The 23,307-nt window shown below is 40.8% G+C and overlaps 1 protein-coding gene across 3 annotated transcripts in view; it reads left to right on the top strand.

Annotated features, from left to right (window-relative positions):
* usp25 (ubiquitin specific peptidase 25) overlaps positions 1–20,909 on the top strand; it is a 30,683-nt gene extending 9,774 nt beyond the window's left edge. Inside the window, exons 6-26 of one of the 3 annotated variants that reach the window (XM_046410311.1) lie at positions 1,679–1,765; positions 2,909–3,046; positions 4,553–4,629; positions 4,793–4,866; positions 5,597–5,748; positions 6,920–7,047; positions 7,159–7,254; positions 7,446–7,610; positions 8,495–8,733; positions 8,844–8,914; positions 9,017–9,245; positions 9,570–9,830; positions 10,449–10,588; positions 11,980–12,153; positions 12,968–13,063; positions 14,067–14,245; positions 14,948–15,026; positions 15,695–15,774; positions 16,085–16,208; positions 18,575–18,767; positions 20,014–20,909. In XM_046410311.1, coding sequence (XP_046266267.1) covers positions 1,679–1,765; positions 2,909–3,046; positions 4,553–4,629; positions 4,793–4,866; positions 5,597–5,748; positions 6,920–7,047; positions 7,159–7,254; positions 7,446–7,610; positions 8,495–8,733; positions 8,844–8,914; positions 9,017–9,245; positions 9,570–9,830; positions 10,449–10,588; positions 11,980–12,153; positions 12,968–13,063; positions 14,067–14,245; positions 14,948–15,026; positions 15,695–15,774; positions 16,085–16,208; positions 18,575–18,767; positions 20,014–20,186 — 2,955 coding nt within the window. In that variant the 3' untranslated portion in view covers positions 20,187–20,909. The remainder of the gene's footprint in view (positions 1–1,678; positions 1,766–2,908; positions 3,047–4,552; positions 4,630–4,792; positions 4,867–5,596; positions 5,749–6,919; positions 7,048–7,158; positions 7,255–7,445; positions 7,611–8,494; positions 8,734–8,843; positions 8,915–9,016; positions 9,246–9,569; positions 9,831–10,448; positions 10,589–11,979; positions 12,154–12,967; positions 13,064–14,066; positions 14,246–14,947; positions 15,027–15,694; positions 15,775–16,084; positions 16,209–18,574; positions 18,768–20,013) is intronic. The other 2 variants (XM_046410312.1, XM_046410313.1) reach the window with 2 other exon arrangements.
* The last annotated feature ends 2,398 nt before the right edge of the window (positions 20,910–23,307 follow it).

Raw genomic sequence — 23,307 nt, 5'->3', positions numbered from 1 at the left:
TAGTGGGTAGGAGAGCCATAAAAATACTTACATGCTGGTAAATGCTTGATCCTAGCTGTCACAAACACTTAGTTTCTTGTATATTTGTGGAGTCAGTGGTAGAATGTGACCTGAGCTGAAATATGCCGCACGAACACTGGATACACCATCACATGGTGCCTGGCTCCTGTGTGTAATGTAACCCTCCACTCTTGAGAAGAAGGCACTGCCTGAACCTGACCCCGCTGCACTTGGTACAAGAACAGGAGTAAACAACTTTCTCTGTTCGTGACAAGATATCCTCCTCTTGACAACTTTCATGTTCATTTTCATCAATAAAACAGAAACTTAATGTCATGACCCTAAGTTAAAGCAGTGAACATAAGTTGCTCTTGTTATTGCTGTCACAGGTGTGAAAAGTTGGGTTGAATGCGTGCAGTTTTTGTTGAAAAAAGTGACTTACAGTCCTTGGTAATTAAATTGTTTGTTATGTAAAACATTGTGTATTTTGTGAGACTGTGAATGTTTACCCATTGCTTTCCCACATCACCTCAGGTTGTTTTTCAGTACTTTATCACATGATGCAACAAAAACTGTCTTATAATAAAGAAAGGAGTCAGGTTTATATCATATATGTGTATAATCTAGCTTTAATTTCTGTTTCATGAACTATAGTTGCTTGTGATTGGCTTGCGTGTGTCTGAGTTTCCAAAGGGAATGTCTTAATGTAGTTAACAACAATACCGAAAACACATTTGATGATTTTCTTCTTTTATTTGGAATGGAAAACAAAAACAATTGTCTCACATGAGACAACACTTGAGTTTCAACTTTGGTTCAAAACATTGTCATGTAAAAATGGATGACAGGTCTCCACTTCCTCTCACTTTACAAAAATGAAGACAAATTATCTTGGATACGGGCACTGCCGTCTTACACTGGTGATGTCATTTCGAGCCAGAGTATGTGCAGCAGTGATTGGGCGATGTAGCTGTTGTATCATGTTCCCTCCCATACACTCAACCAACCAAGTCGTGAGCGAGACTCAGTTGACTTTCATGATGTTTTACCCCCTTTTTAATGCATCACATAACTATTTTTTTTTAGTCAAAATGTATTGGCTTCAATTTTAGGGAGCTCCCATGTCCCACATATTTTGATACAAATCAGTGGTTCCAAATAAGAACAATAATTTTGGGTGTTACAGGTTTTGAGGTTAATAGGTGCAAGTAAATAGCAGCATGGCTTCAGTCAGTGCCATGTAAAAATCCCAGGAATTAGAGGTGCTTTACCGCCACCATTTGTTAAGCAGTCCTGCTGCCAAAATTACATTACCTTGATGGAGACAGCTGTGGTTGTGAGGTCATGTGAAAATGCAGACCTGGTTTTTGACATAGCCTTCCCCAAATATACAGCAGACACTAAAGAATTACACCTGGGGGTGGAAACCGTAATCTGTAAACTGGAAGCTTGCCAGATCTCTACTGGTAGACACATTTCTACCATTAGGCAGTTCATACTGTCATCCTGTCCAACCCTACAGGGAGCAAAAAATGTTAAGGAAATGTAGAAAATTAACACTGTATTTTTCAGTGTAGCTTATCATGGCTGATGTCTGACATTAAAATTGTATGTGAACCAAGGCTGTTGTATCATTAGATGTTAACAACTAACATTGTTATTACTTTTCATCCTCTAGTCCCTGTTCAATCTGCTGGAGTTCCAGAGGCTTGTGCTCAACTACTCACCTCCAGCCAGAGTCCATGACCTGCCCCGTAACCAGAAGGTATGACCCACAACCTTTCTTCACAGGTTTTCAAAATAAAGTAACAACAACAAGTCTTTTAATGCTTTTTAATTCAGTTTCCCATGTGTGTGCAACCTTACAGCAGCTCTATTTATGTCATAGCAGCGCTTCTATAGCTTATCACAGCAGCAAGCAGTGCTTTAGCTGTGAGGGTTTGACCCTCTTGGAGCTGCCACCATTCAGCAGCTGTGTGTTGTTGCCCTTAGGTCACAGCAGCTTAGCATTTTGCTCCTTTTGGTTCACATATCTCATTGCTAGCAAGCTACTACAAGCGCCAACAAGTATGAAATGTTGGGTTAGACGTCTGTATTGTAAATTGTAAATGAATATGCGGAGAGCGTGTAGTGTTCGGCCCTGGAATTTGAGATGCTCACGTGTTCAGCCATAGTCATCGCTGCATTGACAGAATAGTTCTCAGCATGCTTTTTATCCTTGTTTTTCCTTTCCCTCACCATAGGGTCAACAAGCTGTCATTAATCTGCTTTAAGCCTCTGCTGTAGAAATGTAACTTGGGGCAGTCATCTCTTCATGTCAGTCCCCTTGGTCCTAAACAGTGACCTTTTACAGCTGTATGAGACTGCAAGATTGTAGAATCAAATCTTTATATCAGCATCTATGACTCACTAGCACAGAGAAACAAGTGTGATTCTGTGCACTGCTAAGTCACGTTACCTGTGCATCTCACGGTCTTATTGTTACTATGGTGACATTGGACAACTTAAAGATGCAGTCTGCAAGAAAAAGGTACGGTTCGTATGTTGCTGTTAAAAGTTACGTGTTTCAGTCTGAGGTCTTTACTTTGGACTTCAAAAGACTGCCTCCTCCTGTTTAAAAAATTAAATTCAATGAAATACTTTCTACTTTCTCAGCCTGTCTGGGGCACTGAGCTCCAGACTTGCTGAGTAAGATGTAAGAATGGGTATACGTAGTGTTAAAAGTGACTGCTTTATGTTAAAGGCTTAATGATTTCTTTAAACACCTGAGCACGGTAGTTACTTCATTACTCAGACAGGAGTAAATAGTGCGCATATTTGAGAATATATAGTTTCCCTCTGAGATGAGGAACACTGATTTGACTGAAGTTTGATTCACTAAATTTGTACATTGTATTACTATGACCAGGAGCACAGGAACCTGCCCTTCATGCAGGAGCTGAGGAACCTCTTCTCCCTCATGGTGGGGTCCAAGAGGAAATATGTGGATCCATCACGAGCTGTGGAAATACTCAAGGATGCCTTCAAGTCCAGTGAGTCGCAGCAGGTAAGCCTCTTTCTGCAAAAACCTCCGCAGGATAATGACATTCACTTAGAAAAGCCAGTATTCAAAGGTGATATCTTCATTATTGCAACCAAGCGAGAAATTATATTCTTTCTACGGTTAGTATCTTCTGATGAAAGCAAAGAGATGTCAGACATTTTACTACGATGGCATCCATAACATGCAGTGGAAAACATGACCTGGCAGATACTGAGCTGCTCAAGAAAGTAACAACATTAGAATCTACTAATTATGTTTTATGAATTGCATTTAATGCAAAATTTACAAGATGATTTAGAATTTGTCATAGTCTTTTCACTAAGTTTCTCTTGACTTAACTTTCTAAATTGCTCATTTAGGGGGGAGGCAGGTGTTTGGGCATATTGTGGTTCAGTAGAGAAATCAGTTTGTTTCCAAATATCTGCTGCTTATCTTGGCAGGCAACAGAACCCAAATGTGATTAGCATTACATTGAGCCAAAATAAAATGGGCTTGTGTACTTATAGAAGACCTCAGTTGAGTAGGCGGTCCTACAGTGTGGCCCCGGAGATATTAGCATATACACTGCTGGTTTTCAATGCTCTTTAAAAACACACTGGAATTTTGCAGATAGAATTTTGTGAGCCTTTTTCATGTAAATGTTTATTAACCACTGTTTATATTTGTTGTTCTGTATTGTATTGTTATTTTTTTAGTGATTACAGGGGTTACATACTGTTTAAAGACTGTGAGGGGTACAATAGCGCTGTTCTGTTTTTTGTTTTTTTTTTTTACGTTTGGCAATTACTGTCACTCTCTAGGAATATCAGTAATACCTATAGAAATGTGTGTGTGTTAATATTATTACTTTTGTTTTATAGAATATAAGCACTTTTTGCAGCTTACACATACTAGAAATATTTAATGCCCTTTATCCCCTTTTTGTGCCTAGTTCTTTCCACCAATGGTTTGACTGCTTAATTTCATTGTTGTTCTACTGACTCAGCTCTACTGAATCTGAGACACTTAACCTCCTTTATCTATAACTATTTATCCTCAAACCCACATCATCCCCCCTGAACTTTGCAAAAAGTAATATTGACTAGGTTTTGTGCATATGTCTACTAATGACATGGCGAATGTACAAAACCGTTCTATTCTTCTCCACACTAAGCCAGTGTCTCTGTGGAGGTTAACTGAGGTTAGCCTTCTGGCCTCTGTGCTCATCAGTCATGTCTGTACTCTGTGTATTAGTCAGGATGGATTGGTATTGACCTGAATTATCGGCTGGCATTGATGTCTCGTGGTGTGCAGGTTCACTTTGAAGTTCAGCCAGCACTGATCTGTCATCTTTCATCCAAAGCTCAGTCTTTATCAGCATATGACAGATACAGCATTGATTTGAGTGACTGACTACATGACTTAACTGTACCTGCGAACAAGAAAGTCCTTCTTTCTCGTAGGTACAGTTAGTTCCATGTCTCAAAGCAGTTCTGTAATTGATCATTTTATATGTGCTTTGTTCAACAGCAGGATGTAAGTGAGTTCACCCACAAGCTACTGGACTGGCTGGAGGACGCCTTTCAGATGAAGGCTGAAGAAGACAGGTAAGCGCAACTCTTTATATCCAGAGGTCACTGTTGAAAGAATGGACATGCAGTATACACACAGTAGTTGATGTTATTGGGCAGCAAATAATAATAAGAAGAAGTTTACATGGAACTGACTCGGAGATGCATCATGTAAACAGCTTTTTTTTTTTCATTTCAGGGAGGGTGAGAAGCCAAAGAACCCTATGGTGGAGCTTTTCTATGGTCGCTTCCTTGCAGTGGGTGTCCTGGAAGGTGAGCTGAGGAGTTGAGGCGTTAAATTAAAACTACCAAAGAGAAAAAGTGAGGGGTAGCTACACAATCACAGAGAGATAACACATTAGCATGGTCTCATTGCTGCAGCCAGAAAGCAAGCAAGTCTTTGCCCCTAGTAATGAAAAATGACCTTGTCTTAATGAGATGTGGTCCATGTAAAAGACAGAAGTGGTTGCATTGATTGTGGAAGACCTTGATGCCTGATTGACATTGTGCTTATTATGCATGACAATACTGGCCCAGAGCCACCAAAAGCTGGGCCAGTGGACTCTGCTGCTCATAAAATGACCTTAATGCCTCATCTGCATGTCCTCTAGCAACTCCTCTCTATTTCCTTTTCTTTTTCTTTCTCTCTCTCTCTTGCTGCTGCCCCCCTCCCCCCCTTGTGTGGCTTCTCATCAGTGGTTGATGTGGTAAAGTCTGTGCAGCTGTTTAATGATGACTGAGTGACTGCTGAACAAGTGAAATCAGCTTAAATGCAAATGAGTGTGAAATGGCTCTTTATTGCTTTTCCTTTTACGCTCTTTGCTTTTCCTACTCATCTGTCGTGCCTGGCATACCTTTGGCCTATGTTTGTGGTATGATGTGTAAGGACACACAACTAGCTGTTGGGTTCATCTTAACCCTCTTTCAGGTGGGCTAGCAATTTTGACACTTCATTAATTATTAATTGCAAGTTTATGTCTGTTGTATTCATATCATTCCACAGGTAAAAAATTTGAAAACACTGAGATGTTTGGGCAGTACCCCCTGCAGGTGAATGGCTTCAAGGATCTCCACGAATGTCTTGAGGCAGCAATGATCGAAGGCGAGATCGAATCCCTGCACTCAGCAGAGAACTATGCCAGGTCTGGACAAGAGGTCAGTGCCAAAGCAGTTTGACGGCAGAAATTTTGACAAGTGATACAAAATAAAAGGAAGAAAGTTTTGCTTTCACCCTCTGGTATTTATTCAAGTAATATAAAGTTGACAAGCCATATACGTTCTGTATATATGTGTACATTGAGTCCATTCAGTGGAAGTCAAACACTTAAATCTTTCATAAAGCAATTATCAGTCACCACCTCTCGGTAGCACCCTTCACAAGAAAAGACAATCGGGTTAAATAATTTGGGCTTAATGTGGTTGATCCTCTCCAAAGGATTGACCTCCTTGCCCTTATGTGACACGTGCGCTATTTTGGGTTTGACCTCTGGTTAGCTGTAGCCTTGCCTATGCCGTCCCACAGCAGCTGGGAGCAGCTAATTACCATGCCAGTGCACAGATGAGTATGGCACCAAGCTCCTGTCATCAGCACAGGGGAGCACTGCCGACAAAGCGTGAGTGATGCTCCATACACACCATGTAAAAGACAGGGTTTCACCTGGGGAACTGGTTAGCAGAGGTTGTAAGAGTAAATCCCCAAAAGAGAAAAAGAAGAAACCAGTGAGTGACATTAGTCGTTTAGAAAATGTTGTTGTGGCATAAATTACAGTCAGACAAGCATATTATTTTGTTAGATTTTAGATCTGTTTCCAGGGAGATAATACTGAGTTTATATGGTCAGTATTGAAAGCATTTTTGTTGCTGCTTTACAGATATTTGTTTTATCATATTCAAGTTGTTTTTTTAATTTGTGATCCTAGTCTCGATTTATTCTTAAAAAATAGTAATTGAAATTGTTCTAATTAAAAATGAGCAACTTTGCCACAGATGAGGATGGAAAATGCAGCACATCACCAAACCCCAAGTTCTTATTGTGACATGAGTTGTGGTGAGCTCACACCTGAAGTATTTTTCAAGTGCAATCAAAAATAGACGGAAAAAAGGAGTTATTTTGCTCCTCAGTGATGAAATGAAATGGACGTCATCGTCACCTGCCCCTGTTATGGAAGGTTTGATCTTCACAATTGTTTGGCCTCCATGTCGTGGTTAAATCCAGCTCAAATTTAAATCAGCAGCCAAAAACTCTAAATGTTACAGAGATCTGCGACAGGTGTATTCCAAAATGGTTACAGAATTAAACTCAAAATCAACATTCAATTTCTTTCAGCATTGGTTCACAGAACTCCCTCCTGTTTTGACCTTTGAACTGTCAAGATTTGAATTTAACCAAGCATTGGGGCGACCTGAGAAGATCCACAACAAGCTTGAGTTCCCCTCTATGCTTTACATGGACAGGTAAGAGAAATGTCAGAAATGGCCTTTATTCTGCAATAATTATTTCCACAGTAAATAGGCTATTAATCCCAAGTCTCTTTAAGAAGGAAACTGTCATCTTTGTGTTGTCAGGTACATGGACAGGAACAGGGAAATAACCAGGATCAAGAGGGAGGAGATCAGAAGGCTGAAAGAGCATCTGACACTGCTTCAACAGCGACTTGAGAGGTACTGCTTGTCCAGCTACAACTGTTTATTTAGCCAAGGTCAACAAAGCTGTCAAGACTGCCATGGAGAGTTCATTTCTCACTGACTGTGTCCTCTCTTTGCCTGTCATTATGCTCTCTATTCTTACTCCTCTCTTTCTCGACTTCCCTGCATCTCTTTGACACTCTCACACTCTCTCTGTTCTTTCTCAGGTATCTCAGTTACGGCTCGGGCCCAAAGAGGTTTCCTCTAGCAGATGTCCTCCAGTATGCCATGGAGTTTGCCTCTAGTAAACCAGTGTGCACCTCCCCAGTTGAAGACATTGACTCATCAGCACCCCCTGGTGGCACAACAGGACAACAACTGCCTGCACCAAGGCAAGTTTCATAACATACAGCCTGCTGTTTGTGGTCCCTGCTTTTCCTCTTTTCCATCATCAGCCCTGTTAGTTTCAGGAGCAGGAAGCAGGTGAGGATGGTGGAAATTAATAAAGGAAGGGTGCAGACGGGAAATAATGGGCCCAATCCATGAATATCTGCGTAATTCTAAAACCCTCTTAATCTTATTTTATATCTGAAATGACCTCTTAAGTTCATATTGCAAACTTGTTCATCTAGTCGTTACAGAGCAACATTAGTATTCATTGGCGTTTGGCCACCTAGTAAACACAAGTTCTGTGGAATTCTCTGGCTCTTTAGCTGCTAAATTCTCTGCTGTGTTTATCAGCTAGTTACTAACTGTGTCTGTCGGCTGTTTGTTTAGTGATGAGCAGGTAGTGTACAGTGTAATTGTGTGGCTGCAGGTTGACATTTTTGTCTTTTAATGAAATATCTACTATAACTACTGGATGGATTGCTGGATGAAAATCTGTACAGATATTCATGCCCTTCTCACTTTGACAATTTCCTGACCATCAATTTAAAATTAAAATTTTTTTAATTCTGATTGGTTTTTGAATAAATAACTCTAAACTTAACAATAATCCCAACTGTACTATCTGTGTTTAATAGTTAACTTTGCAGAAGTTTCACATTAGCATGCTAACATTGTCACTGAGAACATGATATGATTCCACTTTATTAAATAACAATTCTACAGCAAGCAATTTAAACCCATTGAGCACTTCTTGAGGGGATTTCTGTTATAACCACCAAAGATTTAGTTTGTAATTATTTTAAGCTGTAAAAATCTTGGCATTGACTGGATCAGACGGTTTTATATATGTTTGTTTATTTTACATACTGTGTCTCTCACGCTGCAGCACAGCCGAGCAGGAATGCTTGCCTCCCCTAGAGAGCTCAGGCCCTGCTTCAGGTCCCACCACAGCTCCCACTGCATCCCAGCAGCAGAGAATACCTATTCATAAGCCCTTTACCCAGTCCCGGCTACCCCCCGACCTCCCCATGCACCCAGCCCCACGGCACATCACTGAGGAAGAGTTGAGGGTGCTTGAGGGCTGCTTGCATCGCTGGAGGAGTGAAGTGGAAAATGACACCCGTGGTAGGTCTATGTGTTTTCCTATCATAGATCCTTTAGAATGAAGGATTGTGATATGCAAAAATAAGCATTAGATTGGCGCTTAATAATGGACATGACATTCTTCCCACCAGATCTACAGGGCAGTATAGCCAGAATCCACAGAACCATTGAGTTAATGTACTCTGACAAATCTATGATGCAGGTGAGCAACTCCTTTCTGTAACCGGTCATATTTCCTATACAAAAAGCCACATCAGCTGCTCCTTTTGTTAATCTGTGTTGTAAATCTCTTGTGTTATTCCAGGTCCCGTACCGACTTCATGCAGTGCTGGTCCATGAAGGCCAGGCGAATGCAGGCCATTACTGGGCTTACATCTATGACCCACATCAGCGTTGCTGGATGAAGTACAACGACATCTCTGTCACCAAGTCCTCCTGGGAGGAGCTGGTCAGGGACTCATTCGGAGGCTACCGTAACGCCAGTGCCTACTGTCTCATGTATATCAACGACAAGAAGCCCTTTCTCATAGAAGGTACGCATGGACCAAGGTTTAGTCTGTAGGAGCTGTGTACATTTTTTCTTTTTTTACCTCTGTTTTTCGGCCATTTTTCTTGGGCCAAGAAATAGCTACTGCTTCAGTCATAGGAAAAACATTTTTTGATCAACCTTTCAATTTCTGATTTATACTGCTTATTCCAGAAGTTCTGTTTCACTCTCTTGTTAGTTATTGCATAATCTCATTCCTTCAAACGTGGAGGTAACAAATATATTATTCAGATATTAAGCGATTTTATTTGACTGACATTTTTTTAGTTGACCAGGTTATATTCATCATCTCTTTCTGTTGTCTGTGCAGAGGAGTTTGATAAGGAGACGGGGCAGCTCCTCAGTGGCATGGACAAACTGCCTCCAGACCTGAAGCAGTATGTGAAGGAGGACAATGAGCTGTTTGACAAGGAGATTGAGGAGTGGGATGCCCTGCAGGCCCGCAAGGCCCAGCAGGAGAAGCTGGCTCTGGCCACAGCAGCCGCAGCTGCCTCGGCAGCATCCAGCACCTCCACTTCTTCCTCCTCCCCTCAGCCCATGAGTATTGAGTCCAGCCCTCCAGACAACACAGGTCAGGGTCGTGGCACTCCGAATACTGAGTAGAATCCTTAATTGAGAATCAATACTTGGTAGGAAGATAAATACAGAAAAAAAGTCTTGTTCCCTAGAGAGTTAAGGAAAAGGATGAAGAAATGACCTTGAAATATTGGCATGCAACCTTCCAACTCAAACTCCCTTTGACATGATATAATATATAATACTGTAATACTGTATAAAAATGTACAGTATATCACAGGAAAGAGCATGACTAAAAAGTGAGGTAAGGAGTGCATAATTTAGCCAGCAGCTCTTCAGTTCATTATGGTGAACACACAGTATGATGACTGGCTAAATTAAGCAGTGACAGGTATTTGTTATTGGATTGTTATGAATTATTTTATAGTTTACTGGAGATTACTGCTATTATCTTAACTGCATTTTAATTTAGGCACAAGCAGTAGAAAATTCTATGGATCATTCCTGCAGTCTTGCTCACACTTACCCTGATAATTTTGCAGCCGGTGCACGTTTGTTGGCATTTACGAGGATGAAGAGCTAGTAGTAAATCATTTGAAAATGTTTGTGTGAAAGCATAACAAAAAACAGTGCATTTACGCATGTCTCTGATGGTGTTGTTGCCCTCCTGCAGTACCCCAGCAAGACCCTGAGTACATGGAACAGCCATCACCCACGAATGACTCCAAGCACCTGCAGGAGGACACCGAGCGGGCCATCTCCAGGGCTGCTGCTGAGCAGGAGGAGAGAAGCCCTGAAGCATTGTTAAATGCTGTATGTAAAACATGCAAAGACACTGTACGCTGCACTCGCACCAAATCATTGTCACCATCATGTGTATTCTGCCATCTCACTCTTAATGGAGCTAAACAGGGTCATTTAGCTCATTGTTTTGGTTTTCTGACTGGGGATGGTTCTGAAGATTAACTTCCTTTCCCTGTTTCAATGGGCTTTAAACATCAGGGAAAATTAAACTTGGTTTAAAGTTAGTCTAGTCGACTGGTCTCAAAATAAGAAAAGACTGTGAAAAGTCGAAATGAGCACAGTTTAAACATTGTCAGAAATTATTATCATTTATATTGTACTGTATCCATTATAAGAGCCATTTCAAATCATTAATCACATTCCTCAGTAACACCTTAGAACAGTTAACAGGCATGTTCAACACATTTGAGTATGAAGACATGATATTTCATGGCAAATTACATCAGTGTGTAATTTAATTTTGCCCTGTCGCGACTAAATTGACATTTAAAACCACTGAGAGGCTGCATAGACAGACTAATAACTGACATGCTCGCTGTATTACTGCTTAGGAGTGAAATAACAGCAGCAACAAAAAAAAGAAAATAAAACAATAATTTTAACCAACTAACGCTGGTGGTCTATAAATCACACACATCCTCATTTCTGACTTGCACCTTCATTGTTTTGGTTTCACCGCTTACAACCAGAAATTTTTATGAGGAGTTGTTGGAGACCAAACAGGAGCTGGAAGAGAACTTAAAATAAGTTATAATGCTGCTCTGTAACTGCTGGATAAATATATAAATAAGCAACTTTTTGCTAACAAGCTCACCAACTCAGAAGGCAAGAAATAATGCATTTTTTTTCTGTGTTCATCTTGTTTCCACTGCCCACCGGTAACTAAACATCCATTTAGTGCGGGTCTAAAGGATGGGTTCGAAACTATTCAAAACAGTACAGAGTATCCTTGATGAGCTGCCGTGAGGAATTGTAACACTAACATTACCTTTAGCTAAACTTAAGAATGCATTTGTACACAGAATGGGAATTGTGGATTTTGTCCCTCGTTATTTGAATCGCATTGGGAAACAAGCTTTGAACACATAGTGTAGAGCAATTACAGCAACAAAAAAAAATGTATAGGGTTTCCAACAGCATGTCCACATTGTTTCCCAGTGAGTCAGAACAGCGATTACGTTATTTGATCTGTCAAGTCCAGTTCTGAGGCAGGGTCAGCTAAGAATATGTCAGTCTTTTGCTAAAAACTGCATCAGATCTTGTAGTGTTCAGATCTAAAATGAGGACTTTTTGTCAATATTTTACTGTATAATATTTATATATTTTTCCTCTACATTTGTTCCTTGCCTCTTCGTCAGCACTCTGTCCTTCCTGTTTCATCTGTACCATTCTCTCGACAGTCTCTTTCTCCTCTCACCTCCCCTCAGCCTGAGGTCCAGGTGAGCACCCCTTCCACCCCTCCTCCTGACCTGGTCACAGAGGATGAGTCCCCTGGCCAGCGCATGGTAGAGGTGGCCATTCCTAATGTGGGGACCTTTGTCATTGAGTCAGAAGAGGGGGGGTATGATGATGAGGTAGCTCTCGCCCAGACAAACCTTCCGAAGTCTGTGCCTGTTTGATACATGGACTGAGAGTATCATTGCCCATTCACATGGCTCACAAGGTTTTTCACACCTGAGAAAACCTGGCACTTTATGCCAACTGATTTCAGGATTGGCTTGAGGCTGAATACTCTGTGTTATGAGACCGACCTCTTTGTTGGCCTTCCTTTGTTACTCTTGTGTGAAAAGTCTCTTCTTGAGCCAGTCTGCATCTTGGCACAAAGGCAGGTTGACCTTAAGCTTAAGTCTGCTTTTTTACACAAGTCACTCTTCACTGAGAATAGACAAGAACATAGGCTCATGTTGTGACTTGAATAAGCTCTTGATAGCTAACTTTCGCCTGCTTAGAAAACTGAATGCATCTCGAGGGGATGTCTGTTTCATGTAGTTCATGCAATCATAGTTTTTTTCTCTTTTGGGTTGGCTTGATAACTGCTGTAGTTGTAGGTCAGTATGTTGTGATTGTAGAATCTCTGCTGTTGTTAGTGTTCCAGCCTGTCTCCTGCACTGTTGGCTATCTGTCACACACAGCTGTCACATAACCGCCTTGGTTTTCACACAGTGTCTTTGTGAGGATTGCACATTGTGCCATGAAACTGACTGGCTGTGTCCCTCACAGTAACAGCACTCTTAACCAATGCATGGACTGCTGAGTGATGTCTAGCATGCCCTGACTGCGGTGTGCTTTATTGTAGTGCCTCAGAGCACATAACATAGTGGTCAACTTTGCTTGGTTCGTCACAAGGACCAAATGTTGTGTTTAATATGGTTCCTGCTTCCTGGGCAGGCAATGATGACCCCCAACATGCAGGGTATAATTATGGCCATTGGCAAATCCAGCAGCATATATGAAAAGAATGGGCCTGAGGCAGCCTTTTTTAAGGTACACGATATCACTCCTCTACCTTTTTCTCATTCCACACTCACTCACTCATTCTCCATTCACCTTTTCTTTTTTTTGTGTATCCATTTCTTGGTCTTCTCCTGTGTACTTTCTTACAGTGCAGTTGGACAGAGCAAAACAGTCACATGTTGAGTTGTGTTTTAGGGGAAAGTTATCTGTGTTCGCACATTAAATTGAGCACTCGTCACTTGAATCTCAGTAATCAAAAAAGGACCCTAAATAAATAAATAGGGATAAGATAAATGGGACAGTTGTATGTGCCGCTTCTCCGTGTAAGTTCTCAACTAAAAGGTGCCTGAATAAGTAGCAATATCTATGTTGAGACCACCTCAACCTTATGAAGATTTTATATGCCTTTGCGCCAGGGACATTATATTTTATTGGTTGTCCATCCATCCATCCCTTCTTCTGAAGGAAAACACCCTCTCAGAAACACCCTCAGGGATTTTCATTACATCTGGCGCAAAAGGCCACATGGACTCAGAGTTAAACTGATTAGATTTTGCAGGTCAAACAGGATTTTTGACCAACACTCAAATTCATCCACGAATAATGTCTGATAGAACAAAATGGTGAGTTGATAGCGTTTTATGTCGAAACGGTCAAAGTTCAGCTTCAGTGTGACATCATAATGTTCTCTATCCAACACCATAACTCAGGAACAGAAGAGGAGATTGTGACCAGATTTCGCATTTGGTCAGATGCTGAGTTGGTGACACTAATCTCGAGTGTCCACTTTGAAACTGTGTTGATTCATACCTTCATACATGTCAGCATAGTGATAACCTCAATTTTGCCAAGAACTACATTTATTACCTTTTATTAAATTCCTTCAAAGTCTTCACAACATATATTTTACGAGCCTGGGCATTCATGGATGTGAGTTGCAACATGACTGGTGTGCTGAGGCCTACAACCGCAATGTGGTCACTGCGGTTAATAATGACTTTATTTCTGTGTGTCTTTCTCCCTCTCTGACCAGGCCATTAAGTTGGAGTATGCTCGTCTTCTGAGATTTGCCCAAGAGGACACACCTCCTGAGAATGATTACCGACTACAGCACATCATTGTCTACTTCATCCAAAACCAGGCGCCACGGAAGATCCTGGAGAGAACTCTACTCACACAGTTTGCTGACAGGAACCTGGCCTTCGATGAGAGGTAGGTTTGACTGGACACTGTCCACAACTTGTTTTTTGTTTTGTTTTGTTTTTTTAAAATCTGCTAATAAAAGTGCACTTTTTTGGTCATCATAAACTTGCTCTTTTAACAGAATTAAGTTAGATCATTTACATCCTATCAAATTTTCAAAATGACCAGCAGAGGGTAGCAGAGACCTCGATTGAGATATACAGGACATGGTTTACTGTCAGCACACACTGACAGTGTCTCATCTTGACCGTGCTTTTCTGCTGCAGATCTGATGGTATTCTTTCTGTCTCTATCAAACTCAAACCTTAAGAGACAAATGTCCAATAGTGATTTTTTTTAATACTGCTGGCGATGTCAGGATCCCCTCCCTAGCAACACGGTGATGCTTCTGTCATTAGGTTATGTAAGGCATCTTACTATCTCTTAAAACTTTTCGACTATGCTTGTTGGCCTCAATCCATATTCATGAGTGAAAAATTGATTTCTCCCCTCTCCTCTATTTTGAGCAAGATAATTAGATTTATGCGTGCATGTGGCCTCAATAGGAGCCTCCGGAGGAGTGTTTCACTTCTCCTCTCAGCCCTGAAGAGTGATTCATTAGGCCATGTTAAGGCCTAGGGGCAGGGTGGACCCTTTCATCTCCTGGAGCACCCTCACAATGACTCACCATCTCATCGCTAACACCGGTTCATCTTCCTGTCTCCCCCACAGATGTAAAAGCATTATGAATGTGGCACGTGCCAAACTGGACCTAATTAAGCCCGAGGAGGTTAACATGGATGAATATGAGGTCAGTAGCAATATGTTCTGGGTTTATTTATCAAAATAGTCATAAATGTATCTAGGGTTGCACTGGCATATTGTGGTATGAAAAGCTGGATATCGTACCCAACCATGGCGTATATTGACTCCATTGAGAACTGTTTGCTTGGTGCATACACCAACAAAATTTCAAGCTTCTGGGTTACTTTTAGATTTGTGCGATCCACTGAATATGTGCAGTAGTCTTGATCCCATCATACCTCTAGTACACAGTTGTGTCGGCTCTCAGATAAAAATGACTTTTCTGTGCTCTGGAAAAGGTTAAACCCACATAGCTGAAAAATGTACAATACAGAGAGTAACAGCTGAAAATGTTGATAGCTTTCAACACATTTACATATGTCTCTTTTACAGTTGTAGTTTAAAAGTAAATGCTTTTTGCACTATAGGGGATTTTTTTAATGCAATACCATGAGTGGCCACTGGGAAAAAGTAGAAGGAAGGCTGAGCGTCTCTTGTAATACATCCATGAATGCATGAATACTAGATTTGAGTCCTTTTCTGCTGCCTTTCATGCTGTATTAAACATATTCCTAAAATTTCCAATATTTGCCAGTCAGTGTCATTTAATTTGATTTTTTTATATATATACTTGAATTGCTGTGCTCCTCTTTAACTCCTGTTTCTCTTAATCAGATGTGGCATCAGGCCTACCGGAATTTCCGTGAGACAACCATCTTCATGGTGACTGGCTTGGAGCTCTTTCAGAAGGCAAAGTATGGTGACACCTTTCCACTGCTCCTATTAATATCTAATGCTGGAAAAACTGAGTCTGTCTCCAACTAACTTGTTTGAGATTTAGGTCATGTGAGTTTAATGTTGCACTTTATTTATGATTGTTTTCCCATCTTAAACTGCTCGTAAATGTTTAAATATGACCTGCAGAGGGCAGCAACTTCCAATCTGTGCAACATCTTGCTTTATATTTGTGCAGTGAGTTCATCAGGTTTATTTTTTCTCCAAACTCTGTAAGTTCTCATTGCTGCTGTGACACTGTTTGTATCATGTGTATCTCTCTCTTTCCAGTTACATGGCCGCTCTCATGTATCTGATTTACTCATACCAGTACAACAAGGAGCTATTGTCAAAAGGGCTGTACAGAGGGCATGATGAGGAGCTTCTTGGCTATTACCGTCGAGAGTGTTTGCTGGTGAGGCAATACAAGCAGTTACTAATGTGATTTATTTCAAACAACTTGTCGATTCTCTGTTGAAGTTCGTGGAAATGTTTATTTCTTTCTGCCATTTTTCGTCAGTTAAACAAAGTGTTTACAAAGTGGGAGTTAGCTCTGTGTAGGGTGTGTTTCGGAACTGACCGCTTTGTGTCCCGCAGTTCTTTCCCTGTGATCTTCGTCTCCTCTTTGTCACTCCCTTTCCTCTGTATCAAACTTCCTCTTTTAAAATGACTCAGCAAAACTAACATGGCCAGACATTTCCCCTTCAATACTGAGCTGTGGTACTATAATCAAATTGCTTTTGCTGAGATATTGCTTTGGCTTGCTTGCAGCCCACAAAAGATTCCACTGAAGGTTTTTCATCTGATAGTGACAGATGAAAATCCTTTCAACGTTGTGATGTGAGCCCCTTTTCATTTCAGCCCCACCAAGCTCCAGGCTGTGCTCTGGTATTATTGGTTAGATCTGAGGGTATTTTGGTCTGATCAGCCTCATACTGGTCTTTAGCGGGCCTCTTGCTGCTGCACTCAGTAACCTTACACCAGCATTGTGCTCATAATGTAATCATAGGAGTGGGAATAGGAAGCAGGAGGGCCAGCAAGTGTAAACACATTACCATGAGATACAAGTGTGTCCTCAGCTAACCTCAAAGTTCAGCTCTGAAAACCCTGATCGGTCATCTTGGATCTCTGGCCAGAACTTTTGGCTGTGTCCGCTCAGCTGTTTACCTTCAGCTCTTGTTTTAATTGAAAACACTGCTAACATTGACACAGTTAATGTACTTGGATCTTTTGCACATCCAGCCTCGCAGTCCCCGATTCCAAACTGGCTTGCAAAAGTTTCCTCAGAGAGGAGGTCAGGGAGTTTGTCTGTGACAGCAAGGTGGTTTTGGCCAAGAAAGGGAAGAAAAGCTTGTACCCACATGCACGCAAGAACGTCAGGGCCCACTTCAGTTCCAGGGGCTGCAGGATATTATGTGGGATTAATGTTAGTACTTAAGTTGTCAAGTACTTATCTATTAGAACAAATGGAAAAACTTCAGTGAAATGAATGACTTCAAAAAATTATATTATTTAGAGTGTGTTCTTTGACATTTATTTACAAAAAAATAAACTGGCCATAGACCAGTTTTTGACTTAACGTACCTAATGCGGCTCTGTTTGCCGCCGGGAGGTAAAATGAAGGTTCACTGGTGATCCAGAGTTTCTCTCTGCTTCCATGTCTCCATTGCAGACTGCAGAATGAATTTACTCACACTTTTGCCCTGTGTTGTTGGTAGCCGCTACGCTGACGGAAAGTGATCTGGTTGTCTTTATGCCAACAATCATACCACTTGGAAATGCTAGGGGTGGTGGTGGTGGTGGGGGGGTGGGGGGGGTTGTCTGTTTCCACTTAAAGAATGAATAATCTTCATTTACTTGGCTTGAATCTTGTCCACTTGGATTGTCTGCTTGAATGTGGAGCAGAGCTTTTCAAACTATGAGGTGCCTCCCCAGGGGAGAGGTGACGGGGGAATGACACGAGGCAGAGACGCCATATGAGATGAAACAGACAAGTTCATGCTGCTGTTGTAAAAACAACTGGAAATTACTAATTGACACGGTGACACAATGTTCATGGAGGCATTTAAGCTCTAAGACTCTTACCATCTGTTTGCTGCAGTTGACATCAAAAGTCATTGTCCGTGTCAGAGTGTGACTTTCTAAAGATATCACCATCTCTGTGAATACCTATGCACCAATCTGCACAGATCATACAGGAAAAGGTCTTCAAAAGTGTGCAACTTACATGAGAATCGTCATATGTTAAAGTTTAATCCAGTAGTAATTGTCTGCACATCCATGGATATGGAGGAAACAGAAAAGCTAATCATTTTTTCATTTTGCTAAAACAAATATGGATTTAAAAAAATATTCTTAAGTTGTAGCCCACAGCTAATTAATTGACTCCATGGCAACATTGTACCTCCTATTTACATCCACATCATTTTCAAGATGGCGGCGCGCAGGAGTGCAGCAGCTCGTAGCTCTCCGAGCTGGTGTTTGTTATTTTTACTATTTTTTAGCAGTTCAACGTTGTGCTTAATTTGCAAGGCAAATTGTTCGTTGTATACCCAGGTATATAATGACACTAAAGGCTTTCTGTTTCTGATTCTGATAAACCCTAAATTTGAGAACTGTACTTCCAGAACTTAAAGCACAATGACAGTAAGATGTACGTAAAAAGAACAATGAAGAATACAATGCATGAATGTTGGTTAATGATGATCCGTTTAGTAACACATAACATCTCATTTATTTAAGATTAATCAGTGTCTCCCTTTATCTCAATCCCCACCATAGAAATTAAATGAGCAAGCGGCTGCCATGTTCGAGTCGGGAGAGGAACCGGAGGTGACCACGGGCCTTGGCATCATGAATGATCTGGTGGTGCCCTGCATCCCTCTGCTGCTGGTCCACGACACAGAGAGGGACCTGCTGGCAGTGGAGGACATGAGGAACCGCTGGTGCTCCTACCTGGGCCAAGAGATGGAATGTGAGTCCCTGGGAGAGAGGGAACACACTCGACCTATTAGATATTTCTGGAGAGTTGAAATCTTAGGTTACTAGTACATTCCCCACACCCCTGCCAAAGATCAGCGTATTCAGGCCAGTGCTCAGTTCATTAGAAAGCTTTTTCCTCTTGTCCTGGGAAATCTGTGTGAAGTGTTGGAGACAAGTTCTAAAAATGATTTCAGAGCTTCACTGCTGTAATGTGTTGTGATGTGATAATTGATGAATCAATTATCGGTTCATAAACTCTAAATGAATCTGTAACTATTTTAACTGATTTTAATTGATTTGTTATAGTTCCATTTTATTTTTTAAGCAAAAATGCCAAATATTCATAGGTTCCAGCAAATGTGAGAATTTAATGAGAAATTAACAATTGACAGATAAATTGATGATGAAGATAATAGTCACTTGCAGCCTTGTTCTAAACATTTGTTTCTTGTTATGTTCCTTATGTTTATATAACAGTGTTACATATTGCACATTATAGATATCAATCATCATGTTTGACTTGATGTTGAGTTGGCCCCTTTGGCTCACTGTCAGTGTATCACCACATCAGCATATGTATCGGTCCTCTTTCGAGATGGTACAAATTGATCCAAAACCATAAAAATATGCAGAACTGAAAAGATTTGGTTGGTTGACAAAAAATGAATCTGTAGCCATTTTGATGAGTTGATTTGTGGTTTGAGAGGATTTTCAGTGCTTTTCTGTTTTCTATCACTGTAAACCGAATAGCTTTGGGTTTTAGATTGTTGGTTGGTCTTACAGCCAAGAAAATAATCAAGAAAATATTCAGCAAATTAACAGACGATGAAGTTGTTTAATGAATCATAATGAATCATTTTAAAGTTTACCTGTGAGATGACTCTTAGAAATCATCAGAGAATTCTCCGAAAAACAATTCCTTGATAGAAAAATAGGACTGAAGAGGATTCTTTTATCTTCTTTTATCAACATGTTCCACACAGTCCAGAGACAAGCTCTTCTCCCAGTTGCTGGCTTTTGTTCAGGAAAAGCTGAGCTTATCACCCAGACCCTCATTCACTAGGGTTTTCAATCAGTTTCTGTTGCAGAGCATGCTTTCAAACTACATGTGATATCACACTGAAAATATTGACCCTGTGATTTCTGTGTTTGGGAATCAGTGTTTCACTGCGCTGTGATGCAGGAACCTTACAGTTAATCATGTTCTCTTTTTCTGCGTGTCCTCCTGCTGCTGACAGCCAACCTCCAGGAAAAGCTGACCGACTTCCTCCCCAAGTTACTGGACTGTTCGACGGAGATCAAAAGCTTCCACGACCCTCCCAAGCTGCCCACCTACTCCACCCTGGAGCTGTGTGAACGATTCAGCTCCATCATGGCCGCGCTCTGCCGGGTGCCCACCGAGGGGAGATGAGCTCGGAAGGGATGGCCAGACAGCTCTCCCTTATCACAGGCCCGGCCCTGGGCAGAAATCCATGGACCTCTCTTAACCCATGCCTTCCTTATAAAACCAGGGGTCACTCGCTTCTAGCTGTTATTCCTCTGTTACTCTTTTGCTGCTATAGGTTTTATCATTATGAATATTATTTCACTTTTATTTTAAACAAAACACAACAGAGGGAGGAGAAGAGGATGGACTGTCGAGAGGGAATAAAGAAATGAGAGCGGAGAAGTTGATGGAAAAACAGTGGCAATCCTGCAGTGGTTAAAAGCCAAGCACATTCTGCTTCAGCTTTGCAAAAAAAAAAAACAAACAAACAAAAAAAAAAGAGTTTGGGGTTTTTTTTCATAGTTTATTATTGTTGTTGTTGTTGCTGTTTGATTCAAGCTTCCCCGACCATGCTCACATCCCTTTCTAAAGCACCCCTCTCTGCGTGAAAAGGATTACCCTGCTGCTCTGCCTCCAGTTTGGTACAGTATTACCATGTTTTGTTTTATTTTTCTAAGGAAGTAAAGAAGAGAGCCTTCAGATTTATCAGCGGCTCAGAGTATCTCAAATGGGTCTCATGTCTTTGTTGACTGCGCCAGAATGAGATGTTTTAAGTGCTGTGGTAGACAGCCATGGACTTCCTGTGGCTTGTTAATAAATTGAGAGAATAAAATTTTATTTATGGCCCTTTTAGGCCAGATAAACAAATCTTTTGCCTGATGTTGATTTTTCCTCTGCTTGCACATATTGACATTTCTAAGAATGACGTGAAACCTTCCCCCTCTGAGGCAGTAAGTGAGGTAAGTAGAGGTTCGGTGCCCTGCCTGAAGACACACTGACATGACATACTGTACCTCAGATTTGTCATCTTAAATCTCACACATGCTGCTTATTAGAATAACACTTGGAAACACCAAAACGTACAGTGTGTGGCCAAAAGAACAAATACAAAACAGACTCAGTTTTACTTGCTTTGAAATTGGATTTTTTAAAAATGCCGTTCTGAACTTATTTCCTGGAGTAATACTAATTTCTATTAATATTCATCACTGTAATCAACCCATGTGATGAAGGCACAAAACAGTTTCAGAAGCCTTAATCAAACTTGCTACCAGTCAGACATAAAATGAAAGTTTTAAAATTTGTCAGAAATATGCTGTGTGAATGTGTTGAATTTTATTTGGGCTTTTACCCAGAGCCGTGAAAACTAATCACTCTGGAAGAATGCAACATTTAGATCATAACCAGAGATTTCTCCATTAGGTTGCACAGATTTGGTTAGGTGCACACATACTATGGACCTGTCCACTATTTTGTCACAACACTGGACTTCAGTATGCTCATAACTCATTTAGTAGCTGTTTCAAGAATCCTGGAGCTCTTTGTAAAGACTGACAAAGATTTATAAAATGACATCCTTAAACTCTTAGAAGTCCTGATCTTGAACATGTCATACGGTATTACAGTAAAAACTTGATATATGATGATTTTTTTTCTTCTTTGGGAATTAAAGTTAAATCTTAACTGTACACTGACAGTCAGGTATATGGTGCATGTGTGCATGAGTGTAGTTTGGACATTTTAATGCTGTGCTGTGACCTTTTGGTAAAACAAAATGTCTGTCCACCTACAAGATGAGACCTGGCTCATAAAATGAACGTATGGTTAGTCTGTACTGACTGAAGCTAGTTATTATGTGCAGTCTGGAAGAACAGTTGTCATAGGATCAAAAAAAAATATTAACCCAAAATTTTGCACACACTAAAATAAGTTAGACTTTGTCAGACAGCTTGTTAGCCTGAGCGTTCACACTGTGTGTGTCGTTGGCCCCAGATGAACTTCTATTGGCAAGTAAGGATTGCTTGTGCGTTCCTTCACGTCTCTCTGTTACCAGTGTTGGACCGTCAGCTGACAGCTTGTCTGCTACAATTGTGGCTGCCTTCCATTGCCTTTTTATCAATCAGCCACAGGCCTATCATGTCATTGGCTGTGTTCTTTTGTGTGGTGAACTCATGTTGCTGTGCACAAGCTGTTCAGCATAAAAATAACTGGTTAGACAGGGCAGTTATTTTAAAAACTTAAAACTGTCAACTGTGGCGCATATCGACTTGGTTGATCTAGTTCAAGCTTTAAAATGTTCCTGTTTTTACAGTGGTGCAAGAAGTATTAACATCCTTTACATAAGCAAACTATACAGCAATATCAAAAATATTCCATGAAGAGTTTAAGTTCTGCAAGAAAAATCCCACTAATGGAAAAGTATCGAAGTATCATCAGCAAGATGTACCTTTTATCCTGTGTACAGAATAAGCCAAATTAGTAAAACTGCATGGAAAGTCAGGATGACAAAATTATGAATAGACTGCAAACTATATGAGGAATATTGATCTGGGAGGATGTCTCCACCATGCAGAAATGGAGAGAGGACAGACTATACAAACACAAGAGGCAAATCTCATCCATTCACACAGAAGAGGAGAGGCTGAATCTCCCGTAGGACGAAGGTTCAGATCCAAACATCTGGAATGCAGCAGCAACAGCCACAGGGAGGGAGATGATTAAACCGCTGGTTCTATCATCAACAGTGTGTCATTTAATAAGCTTGTTATGCTACACCAGCACAACAGTTCTTACTAGTATTAGCTCTGCTGGCTCACATTTATATTCCACTATTGGGACAGCAGTTGGTTGATGTTTTAACAGTTCAAATTGCAAAGGCCTCACATAATGTGTTAACCTGCTCAGCCTTCACTGTCTGTCTGAAGATTAATAAAATGTTTATGAGTATCCCTCATCATCAGGCCCATCAAGTAATAGAGTAGCTGGAGATCTGCTGTATGGGAGACAGTACACTGTCCTTGTTTTACCCTTGTTTTAAACAGACCATCATCTGCATTGCCCTCTCTCTCCCTTTGTGTGTGTGTGTGTGTGTGTGTAACCACCTTTGTGTTGGCCTTTTGATAGACCTATCTAAGCAGACCATGCTGGGTTGAAAATGTTTATGGGGCATTAAATATCATTATTGGCAGCGGTATCCCCTAATTTTGCTCATTATTTCTATTGACATTAAGTGGGGCATGAGGCCAAGTTCTGCACTGATTATAGA

This window comes from Scatophagus argus, chromosome 14 (genome assembly GCF_020382885.2).
Source record: "Scatophagus argus isolate fScaArg1 chromosome 14, fScaArg1.pri, whole genome shotgun sequence".
In the NCBI taxonomy this organism is placed as follows: domain Eukaryota; kingdom Metazoa; phylum Chordata; class Actinopteri; family Scatophagidae; genus Scatophagus; species Scatophagus argus.
Note: the sequence above shows the minus strand (reverse complement) of the source record. Positions and strands in the feature narration are given on the sequence as shown.